General features: G+C 51.2%; 1 protein-coding gene across 1 annotated transcript in view; it reads left to right on the forward strand.

Moving 5' to 3' along the window:
• Positions 1–11191, forward strand: part of OPHN1 (oligophrenin 1) — a 38284-nt gene that overhangs the window by 16872 nt on the left and 10221 nt on the right. The window contains exons 9-18 of the mRNA XM_031062677.1: positions 797–897; positions 2425–2516; positions 2638–2716; positions 3364–3397; positions 4706–4768; positions 5819–5893; positions 7513–7597; positions 7924–7982; positions 9346–9451; positions 10191–10350. Coding sequence (XP_030918537.1) covers positions 797–897; positions 2425–2516; positions 2638–2716; positions 3364–3397; positions 4706–4768; positions 5819–5893; positions 7513–7597; positions 7924–7982; positions 9346–9451; positions 10191–10350 — 854 coding nt within the window. The remainder of the gene's footprint in view (positions 1–796; positions 898–2424; positions 2517–2637; positions 2717–3363; positions 3398–4705; positions 4769–5818; positions 5894–7512; positions 7598–7923; positions 7983–9345; positions 9452–10190; positions 10351–11191) is intronic.

An 11191-nucleotide genomic window follows, 5' to 3' on the forward strand; every position in this document is an offset into this window, starting at 1 on the left:
CTCAGAGGACATAAGTCTGTGCAAAACTGTGACCTCAGGGGCTACAGACAACTTTGTAAGCATTCATTCTTAATCCTACATAGAAATCTATTTATATATATATTTTTATGTCTGTTTATCTTGCTTTTAAAAGAAAGCACACTCAGTAATTTTAGACCCTAAATGTGGCATGTTCTTGCAGGCCAGTGGCTATTTTCTGTCTCTATTTATGCTTCCCTATAAATCAAGTATGAAAAGTTGTTCTTCCTGACAACTGCAACTTAAAAACAAATTACAGAAAAAATACCAGTTGAATTATTTCCTATAAAGGGATTCAGGTAAGAAAACAGAGGAAAGTGACTATGAATCCAGAAATAGGAACTTCAGAGTATTTCAAAGCTCCTGTTGGCTTCATTATTGAGTTTTCACCCACAGAAAAAAGCAGTGGGGTTTGTGAAACAGACATTCAGGACATGTAGGATCCTGCCAGTGTAGGTCTTGGCTGGGCTTGGCCAAACCAGCCTGGCTTGTGGTCAGAGTCCCACAAACGCCCTTTCACCAGCTGTGAGTTGGGAGGGTGCTGGAGGCAGCTGCTGCCCTGTGCTCCTCTCCTCCTGCTTCTCTCTTCCTCCTCCTCTCCTCTTCTCCTCCTGACTCTTGCCCATGGAGACACCTGCAAGGTTGATGTCCCCCGGGGCTGTCAGTGTCCATCCCCAGAGAAGGGAGGACATGTGGGCAGCACTGACCATGCCTGACCTTGCTGGCTGCATTGAGCCACAGCCCTGTCCCTGATTCCAGCCTCTCCTGTGTTCTGCAGGGGCTCTGGGCATCTCCTGGGTGAAGTATTACTGCCAGTATGAAAAAGAGGCCAAAACCTTACGGATGACACCCACAGACCAGAAGCCTGGAGCTAAGCAGGTGAGTTGGATGTCTGCAAACATTGGCCCAACCACTGGGCCCACCTTCCACCCATGTATGGCCTCCCTTCCTGTGACCCTACAGGTGCCACAGAGCAGAGGGGTGGGCTCTGTCCCCTCCCTGCCCACACAGGGCAGTTTGGTGTCACCTGGAAGAGGCACCCCCGTGAGGAGAGGTCTCACTCCACTGTGTCCCTGGGAGCCCAGGTCCTTCAGGGTTTGGCAGCAGATGTGGGTCCTGTGACATGAGAGATACCAGACAGTGCTGGCCCATGAGTTCAGCCTGGGGTGAAACTTGTGCTTCTCTGGGCCAGCTGATGTTGATCCTTCCCCGTGCACAGGGGCTGGAAGCCACAAGAACTGTGGCAGCCACTGAAGGGCCTGAATGACTCAAGTTACTACAGGAGTTCCTGCTTCCAAATGCAGCATTTCCTCACACACTGGGTGCTCACAGTGGTTTGTGGTTTGATTTCTGCTCTCAGCACTGGTTCTGTGGGACTGGGACAGTGTGGGAAGAGAAGAGGGGTAACAGTGCAGCTCCAAACTGCACTAAGGCAGCAATTTGGGTAACTGCCTCTTTCACAAAATGCTTTGGCTTACCAAAGCCTGGGAGTTCCCTCAGTCCCTCCTCGTGACAGGGGAGGGCTGGGAGGATGGAGCTCAGCCAGTGCCTCCAGCTGAGTCCCCCGCCCTCCTCTGCCATGGAGTGGTCCCCGGGGCCTTCCCAGCCAGGCGTGTGTGCTCCAGTGTGTGAGCTCATGCTCTGCTTTTGGCAGGGCTCTGCACGCTGCAGCAGGAAAATAAAATAGATGTTTTGCAACCCCTTGGCAGGGAGCTGGGCAAAGAAATAGCCAAACTATTGTATGGAGAGATTTGTTGTCATTTATGCTATAAGCATGTCTATTAAGGCCCATTACTGCAGGTAGGGGCTCAGAAAACTTAGTGCTTTCCCAAATATTGGTAGCCTGCACCATCAGGTCACAGCTGGCCACAAACCCACAATCAAATTATGAATTAATTCTGCTGTGGAGTGCAGGGACACAAACACCCAGGGCCAGAGCTGAGCCTCTCCAGAGATGTCTGCTGTCTCTGGGGTGAGGAAGTGTACCTCCCTGTGCCACACAGTGTTTGTGTAAAGCCATTTGGTTCATTGGTGCTGTAGATAACTGGTACTGATGACCAGCCCTGGTAAAAATTAGAGCCCAGCTGTGTCAGATCATGGGTGAGCATGGTCCTGGCCTCAGAGACAGGGAGAGCCTCTCTGGGATGGTTGGAGCAGTGTTCCAGCACTGCAGGGGCAGGGTGCTGCTGTGTGGGGCAGTGCTGTTGAGTCCAGAACATTCTCTGGCTGAGAGCAAGCCTGGAACTTCATCTGCCTGTGATGATGGTGGGAGAACCACCTGTGCCCTGGTACCAATGCCATCAGAATGTCAGCGCAGGAGCCATGGGCAGTGCTGTGCTGGGCCCGAGGAGTCCAAACTCTCCCATGTTTCTGTCCTCTCACCTTGCCTTTCATGTTCTCTCCTAGGGCACCTTGGACCTGACCCTGAAATCCTGTGTAAGGAGAAAGACTGACTCCATAGACAAAAGGTTTTGTTTTGACATTGAAACTAATGAAAGGTGAGAAGCTTTGTGTCTGGTGGCCCCAAACCCCACGGGCCTGCAGCAAATCCCTCTTTGCTGTCTATTAAAACCTACTTTTCTTCCTTTCCGTGCCTGTCCCTGGGGGAATTCCACACAGGTCCGGGACCATCACGCTGCAGGCGCTGTCAGAAGCCAACCGGAGGCTGTGGATGGAGGCCATGGACGGGAAGGAGCCGGTGAGTGTCCCTGGAGCCGTTCCCAGCTGGAATGCGCTGCCCAGCAGTGTCCTCTGCCGGCGGCTGCTGCTCGGGATCACTGCTGCGCCATCACCACGGCCTCCCTGCCCTTCCCTCAGCTCCCACTGGGGATTTTGGGTTTCCCCCGAAATCTCGGGGTGTTCCCTGCTGTGCCAGACCCCAGCCTTTCCGGGGCTGGTTCACTCCTGCTCCTCACTGCCTGCTGGAGATGATGTTTGGTCTGTCCCTGCTCTTAGCAGCTCTTAGCAGTTCTTAGCTCTTTTCAAAGGTGTCACTGCCCACCCTGCACCCGTGTTCTCCCACCTTTCTGTGCCTTCTGGTGTCCCCTTCCTTCAGTCTGAGCAGAGCTCAGTGCCCTGTGGTTTGCCTACAGAACAGAATTTCCCCAGCAATAGGTGCCCCACTGAAATACAGGGAGGCAGCAGAAGCTCCTTGATTGTGCAGGTAATGGGTTCTTGCCTAATTATAAAATGAGATTTCTATGGGACTTTGTCTTTTTGGCTGTGATTGCCTCTGGGTAATCTGGGGGTGATTTATGGGATGCTGCATTTTCTTTTAGAAATAAATACGAAATCATGCTGATGATGTTTTTGCTTCTCCCTCCCCCATTCCCGCCCCTTTTTCAGATTTATCACAGTCCCATCACGAAGCAGGAAGAAAGTGAGTCACTTCTGTTGCTGTTCTTTGGGCTCTCACAGCCTCGAGGCCAGGCAGAATTTTCCTTGCAGATACACTCATCCTCAAATCCTGCTGAGTAGCACTGTCCCCATTCTGTGACAGCAGTGTCACTGCTGTTCTCGCACCACAGTGCCTGGCACCGAGCCCAGATGAGAATGAGTTGCACAGAACGGCAGTGAGCAGTTTTTATTTAGCCAGGAGCAGTGGGATGTGAGGTTCAGTTTGCACCTCCAAACCCCAGTGAGAGATTCTGAGGATGTGTCCCTTAACAAAGGTTGTAACAGGGCAGTAGAGGTGGCATGGAGTTCCCTGGATCTCCCACCCACCACCATGCCCTGTATCCCCCCTGTCAGCAGTGGGGTGTACCCTGCAGAGCCCTGGAGCACTGAGACACCCTGCAGAGCCCTGGGACCCCTCTGGGGCTCTGTCAGCTGGGTGAAACCTGCATTCTGTCCCAGAGCTCACTTCATCAGCACTGTAACTAGCTGGCTCTAATGAGCACGGGGGGAGCATTCCCAGAACCATGAGCACGAACCTGCTGTGTGGCTGTGTTCACATCACACTGGGAGGAATGTGAATTAGGGTTCCACTGAATAAACATTCTCTATTTGTCATAGATTAAAGCTGGTAAGAATTCCAGTGGTATCATAGCCCTCAGTATCAAGCACCAGGTGGCTCTGTGCTTATTCCTGGGGCAGGGCTAAGAGATGTCTGAGCTTGATGTTGCTGTTGCTCAGAGCAGACAGAATCAGTATAAACAACCTGCTGAAAAATGCAGAGATCCCACAGGATTGCCCAGATCTGTGGAGGAAGCCCTGTGCTCATTTTCCTCAGCACATCAAGCTGGATTGGTTTTGCTTTTTAATTCTAGTAATGTAGATAAGCAGACATTACACAGTCCCATGATGAGGAACAACTTTAACTACAGATCTTGCCCTGGAGAAAATTATTTAAGTCTTTATTAGACACAGTCCAAATAATTTACACTATTATTATTATTAAATACCTTATTATTAAAGACAGAGAGGAGGTAGGGAGCAGTGCTGCAACTCAAAATAAGTTTGAGGAAAAATGGGAGAACATGTGGAACTAATAACTCCTTGTCAGGGTGCCCAGAACGCCGGTGTTTCCTGAGGGGGTGTGGGTGCAGGGGAGAGCACTCTGTGTGCTGTGCCACTGAGGCTCTGGGTGCTGAGAAAGGCTGGGGCTGGGGCTGGGGCTGGGGCTGGGGGGTTCCTGGGCTCTCCAGGAGGGCTCAGGCAGCTAACACAGCTTCCTTGTCCCAAACAGTGGAGCTGAACGAGGTGGGCTTCAAGTTTGTTCGGAAGTGCATCAATGCAGTGGAGACCAAAGGTGAGGAGCTCACCCAGCCTGGCTGTGCTTCCCATGGCCTCGAGTCACCCCGTGGTTCCTGCAGTACACGGTTAGCCACTGGCACAGGACTGCAGCTTTCAGCTGAGGAAAGTGTGCTCTTCAGTTAAATGAGTGTTCTTTGGCAGCAAAAATCCCACATGGTTGGGAATGTTGTACCAAGGCCGTTGAGGTTGAACTTCCACCTTTATGCTGTTTTCACTCATGGTTTTCTCAGTTTTGGCTCTGAGCACAGCCAGTGTTGGGCAGGAGAGCAGCTCTGGCAGCAGAGGTGGCTCCAGGCTGCTTCAGCCCCAGTCTGTGAAGCAGCAGAAGCAGGTGGAAGGGTGGCAGCTCATCCTCTGGGCTGTCACATATCCAGCCTGCACCAGTGAACATCACCAGTGTGGGATGGGGGTCTGGATTCACCTCCAGATGTGGGGGTGGGGCTGCTGGGGCTGTGGCAGCCAAGGCCCACTGGAGTGGAGAGCAGTGGGGGCACAAAGACCCTGCTGGCAGAGCTAGGAGAGATTCTGCCTGTCCCAGCACTGGCCAGGGCTTTCAGATTCTACTTCAATGCCTTTGTCTTCTGTGGGGGTTTGAGCAAATCTGTGATAAAGCAGCACCCCACAGAAATGGGGTGTGTGGGCTGGTGTGTCCCACACCCTGGCTGTGCTCACCTGGCTGTGACATGGTGACCACAGTGGTGCTGGTGGCCTTGGCTACTGGGGTGAGCAGAGACCCTGCCTGCAGAGCCCAGGGAGTGGGACAGGGTTTGGGATATGGGACAGAACACGGGGTGTTAGACGGGGTTTGGGATATGGGACAGAACCCGGGTAGTGGGACAGAGCCCTGGTAGTGTGACAAGATCCAGGATATGGTACAGAACCCGGGGTGTGGTACAGGGTTTGGGATATGGGACAGAACCCGGGATAGGGGATAGAGCCCGGGGTGTGGGACAGAGCCCAGCAGCAGGAGAACGTTTCCACTAGATGGGGCTTGTGGATCGCCAGCGGGAAACCTCGGCTGACGCTCTTGGCTTTGTCCTCTCAGGAATCACCACGGAGGGCGTGTACCGGACTGTTGGCAGCAATATCCAGGTGCAGAAGTTACTGAATGCCTTTTTTGGTAAGGATTGATTATTCTGTGCAATTACACTGTCCTGTTCTTGAATTGTATGTGAGGGACAGAGAGGATTCCACAGTGAGAAATGTGCAGCATGGGTTTTGGTCCCTGTGACCCCTCTGAGGCTCATCTTCCCCTTCTCTCCTGGGATAACACGATGAGCTGGACTGGGAGGGTGGCCTTTGCACGGGGCCCTCCAGCCTGGTGTAAGGTTTTTCTCTGGAAGTGTGGGTACACCCTGCTGTGTGCAGTGTGTACCATAAGGAGCCAATGTATGTTAAGAAGCCAGTGGATCCATTCCTGCCGTGAGCCTTCCTGTGGCTGGATCTGTCATACAAACTTGGCAACTGAGGAAGTGTTTACAGTCTTAGCAGGTTTAGGGGCTCAGCAACACTGCTTTGTGCCAGGACAGCCTTCTGGGCTGGGCCCTGGCTGAGGCCATCATACCCTCACCTCATGGTCACCTGTGAGCCTCTCAGGGACCCTCTGGGGTTGATCCCCACCTACCAAGGGCAAACCTCTCTCCCCAGCCCTGCCTGGGGCTGGAGCACAGGGCAGGGATTGAGCTCACCTCCCTCGGGCGTGCCTCGGGCTCAAGCCAGCTCAGACATCTGATATTAATGCAGCATTCAAAGGCTTTGGCTGTTTCCTATTGCTTCTACTCTGGATGTTGTTTATTAAACCTTGGTTCGTACTGGTGTCTGGCTATGCCCAGTTCTCACAGAGCCATGACTTCGGGCATCTGCCCAGCTCTGCTGGCCCATGACTCATTGCTAAGCCTCAGGTTCTACTGCTGCTTGATTCTCACCCTCCCTGTGAGCTGCTCTGTGGTTTTCTCCTCTGAATCCCACCAGTGAGTGGCTTTTTGTTTTGTTTATCTGCGTGGGTCTGGGTAACCACTTGCCACCCCACTGCACATGAAAGCATAATGGAAAGTCCAACACCGCAGAAATAACTGCTGCAGCAGGATTTCATCTTTAACCACTCAAAGGAGATAATTTATTTTTTTTTTAGTCTCTAGTCCTATTCATTTTCAAAAACAAGTCCTGCTGTTTATTTCTGTAGTCCAGCTTCCCCCTGTCCTACAACTACATCCTTCACTTTGTGGCGCCACAGACATGATGTGGTTTGTCAGGGGGGGAGGCAGGAGCAAATTGTATTTCCATTCTGCTGGGCCTCCCCTGAGCTCCCTCCTCTCCGTGCAGCAAGAGGGAATGCTTCCAGAACAGCCTTCAGGGGAGTAGCTGCAAATGAGAGATTTGAGCTGGCATTCAGATTTCTTTGGATGTCAGAAAGCTTGTCTTGGACCTGTTGAAATCCGTTACTTCTGCCAACCTTAGGAAAAAATAAACTATAGAGAATATGCTCTCAGTGACTTCTCAGCACTGCCTAAATCTTACCTTGTACTTCCCTCTTTGTCCTCATTAGCACCACTTCCCAGCCTCTCCAAAACCCTGACACTGGTGCTGTTTTCTACTTTTCCCAGCCATGGGAATTAGGAGCTCTCTTTGTGTGCTGCTGTGGCTTCATGTGTCTCAAGGGGAATCCCCCACCCCAAGCAGACTCTTTGTTAGTAACCTCTGAATGAACTTAATTCTAAAACTTTTTCATTCTCCTTCCAGATCCAAAATGCCCTGGGGATGTGGATCTCCAGAGTGGGGACTGGGACATCAAGACCATTACCAGCTCACTGAAGTTCTATCTCAGGTAGCACTGCAGGTCACACCTGCCCCAGGGAGGCAAAGGGGACTGGGGCTGACCCAGATGAAAGCTGAAATGTGCTCCAGATATTCACATCTGGCTGTGGAAAAGGGCAAAGTGACAAAGGCTTTGGGAAGAAGAATGATGAATAGGGATGTTGCAGAATCCCTCAGTCCCATGGGGAGGGCTCTTTCACTGATACTGACTGCAGAGGGAAATGCCACTGGGACTTGGTGGCTCTGAGGGATGAGCCAGTTTGCCCATTGGTCTGAGATGGTCACAAGTGGGTCACAGTGCCCTGCAGAGCTGAGTTTTCTTTCTGGTTGTTGCAGGAACCTGTCTGAACCCGTCATGACGTACAAGCTCCACAAAGAGCTGGTCCTGGCTGCCAGTAAGTCCCACAGCTTCCCCAGCGATGGTCCCTGGCCCTGCTCTCCCCAGCCAAGGTCCATCAAAGTCACTTGACAGAGCTCTGCCAGCCCAGCTCTGTGTGTCCCACTGCTTCAGCTGTAGAGACAGCAGTGCTCTCTTCTCCAAGTGTTTTTCTGTGCAGGGGATGTGGTGCTGGATGTTCCCTTCCCTCCCTTGCTCCTTCCCTCAGACAGGGTCTGTGGTCTCAGGGGGGGTCTGGAGAGCCAGTGGATGGCACTCACTTGAAAGCAGCCACAAGAATTGTTTCCCTCTAGTATTGATATATTTATTTTAAAACCTGTGAGGGAATGGGATGTGCTGTTGCCCCCCAGATAAGTAGGTATTCCCTTTAGGTTGTGAAATTTGTCCTGGGATGTTGAAAACAGCCCATGGAAGGCATTTCTGTGCTGTAGCTGTTGGGATTGAGTCACAGCTGGGACTAACAGAGGTCAGCCAAGAAGCTGCTCTGTGGCTGTCACCTCGTTGTGGCCACTGCAGATAAGCTGTGACAGCTGTGAGCCAGTGCCCTGTGAGGGAAACAGGGATGCAGAGAGCATGATGAGGGTCATCACCCTCAGCATGGGAGTGCTGGCATTTGGAAATGTGTGGGATTAGAGCATCCCTCATCCCACTGTGCCTCCAGAAGTCACAGGGAGACTGGGAGGGATGCCCACTTCTTCTTCATGTGTCCCTCTGGAGAATGAATAACACCCATTTTTCTTGGAAAGGGAAATGTTCCACCTCTTGCTGAAGGTAGTCAAGCCCAGGATTTATTAGTTTCAGAGCTGGTTAAACCCATGCTGGCTGGGTGTGACAGGACGTTTATCCCTTCCCTGCCCTCCCCCAGAAACTTGCACCATTGAGCTTCCCAGCCACCCAGACCCCACACTATTCTTTTCACACAGGGTATTTTATTGTTTCCTGATTATTTATTCTTCTAAGGTTGACCTCTTTGGGTCAGGGACTCAGGTTTATTCCCTGTAGGATATTTTTAGGTGCTGTTCAGTGTCAGAGCTCTCTGGGCTCATAGACTCCCAGAGGGAAGCTGTGTGCTGCCAGGTGTGTGGAACAAGGGTGTGAAGGGGAGGACCTGCCCATGCCCAACCTCTTTTGGAGTGTGTCCTTGGGCTCCTTTTCAAGCTCCATTTCTTCCTCTTTCCACTTCATATTGTTTCTCACAGAATTCATCCTGTTGCTGTGAAATCTCACTTTCCTCTGCTCCCTTTTGCTCCCATGCTGCACAGGGAACAGCTTCCACAGGTTTCCTTTGGCTTTATATTTCTCTGGTGTATTTTGTTTGAAAGTGTTGGGTACAAATTCTTCTTTGTGTTGCTGCTTTCCAGAGTCTGAGAACCTGGATTACAGGCTGGGAGCCATTCATGCACTGGTCTATAAACTGCCTGACAAGAACAGGGAGATGTTAGAACTCCTCATCCAGCACCTTGTCAAGTAAGCAGATGTTTTCCTCTAAAAACAAAGAAAGGGGAATAATGGAATCAGCAGAACGAGCCTTTTTGGGAGGTCGGGCTTGCAAAATTTTACCCACTGTAGTCCCCTTGTGAATTTCCATGTGGCTTGCACAAAGAGGGTGACTGTCCTTGCCGCCCTTTGCATGGAGTGATGCTTCTCTTTCTGGTGGTTCCTTCCATCCCCTTTCAGATATGCACAGAGCAGCAAATGATTTAAAAATAAAAATACTCTCTGAGAGCAGGGACTGTAAATTGTCACCCCTCAGAAATTTATTGGAAACCACCATAGTGTGCTCCCTAAATTCAGTTCTCTTCCTTCAGAAGGAAAGAAAATTAAAGCCAGAAGTCAGTTGTGGATAAAAAGGATATAGGATTTAAATGATTCCTTTTGTGCATATGTTGTGCAGATGACTTTTGATTGCAGAGTTAAAGAGGATCTGGGAGTGGGAAGAGATCAAATGAAGATGCTATCAGCACATTGCTCTCTCTAGCATCTGTCCGAGCCAAATGTGTGTGTCAGACCTAGAGCCATGTTTGTCACTGCTGGGAAACAAATTCAAAAACACAATGAAGAAAACGGAATGACTGATTCTTAGTGTATCCTGGGTTTTGGTGGGGTTTTTTTGTTTGTTTGTTTGTTTTTTTCCCTTGGAATAAGATCTGTTTGGAAAAAAACAAACCAAACCAAACTCTGTTCCTCCTTCCCCTGCCCTCTGCAGCGTGTGCGAGCACAGCCGGGAGAATCTGATGTCACCGTCCAACATGGGGGTGATCTTCGGGCCCACCCTCATGCGAGCACAGGAGGACACCGTGGCAGCCATGATGAACATCAAGTTCCAAAACATCGTGGTCGAGATCCTGATCGAGCACTTTGGGAAGGTACGGGGCAGCCCCGGAGCAGCCCCGGCTGCTCCAGCCTGCTCCTGCAGACTGTTGCTGTGGCAACACGGCAGCTCCGGCTCCTTCTGGAGTCTCCTTGGGCTGGCTTTGTGTAACACTCTGCTCTGAAAGGCTTCAGGAGGGAGCAAAGAGTAGCAGGTGTGTGTTCCTCAATGTTGCTGTTATCTGGTCCCAGAGGAAACAGCGAATCTGGGCATTTTTGCCTTTTCTTGTTAAACAAGGGAAAGCTTTATTGAAAAAAACCTATTGTATGACTGCTCATTACAGGGTTTCACTATTTCCTTTGCTAGACAGGAGCTAGGCCAGAGGAGAATTGGTTTTAATGGGCACGGTCCAAGATGAGACACTGCACAACTGTTAAATCAGTGGAAAAAAAACTAGAGCAGACAAGTGTTGAATGGGTGATGAAAGTAATTCAGCTGTGGTTGTGTTCAGATACAGACACAAGGATGGTTTGGAGATGGAATGGGGAGCCTGAGGGAGGTCTCACTGGACTGAGGGGGAGTCTGAGGGAGCTGCTGCCTGGGGTGGAGCCTTCAGAGGAGTTGAGGCTGGTGCCCATGTCCCTGGGCCATGCTCTGACAGGACTGAGAGCCCTGGAGAGCCTCCAGTCTCATGTGCCCTCCATGGATCTGTGCTGGGTGTTCATATTTCAGCCTGAGCATCGCCCGTGTGCCCAGCCAGGCTCTGGTTGCTGGGCTGGTGCTGAAGATGCACATGCAGACAGCAGCTTTGTCATGTGGAGTTCTGCCTTTGGAGAGCAGAATGTTCCACTGTGTCTGTGCTCACACTTGCTCTCAGATACCCGACACCGGCTCCG

Source organism: Geospiza fortis, unplaced genomic scaffold (assembly GCF_000277835.1).
Source record: "Geospiza fortis unplaced genomic scaffold, GeoFor_1.0 scaffold874, whole genome shotgun sequence".
Lineage (NCBI taxonomy): Eukaryota > Metazoa > Chordata > Aves > Passeriformes > Thraupidae > Geospiza > Geospiza fortis.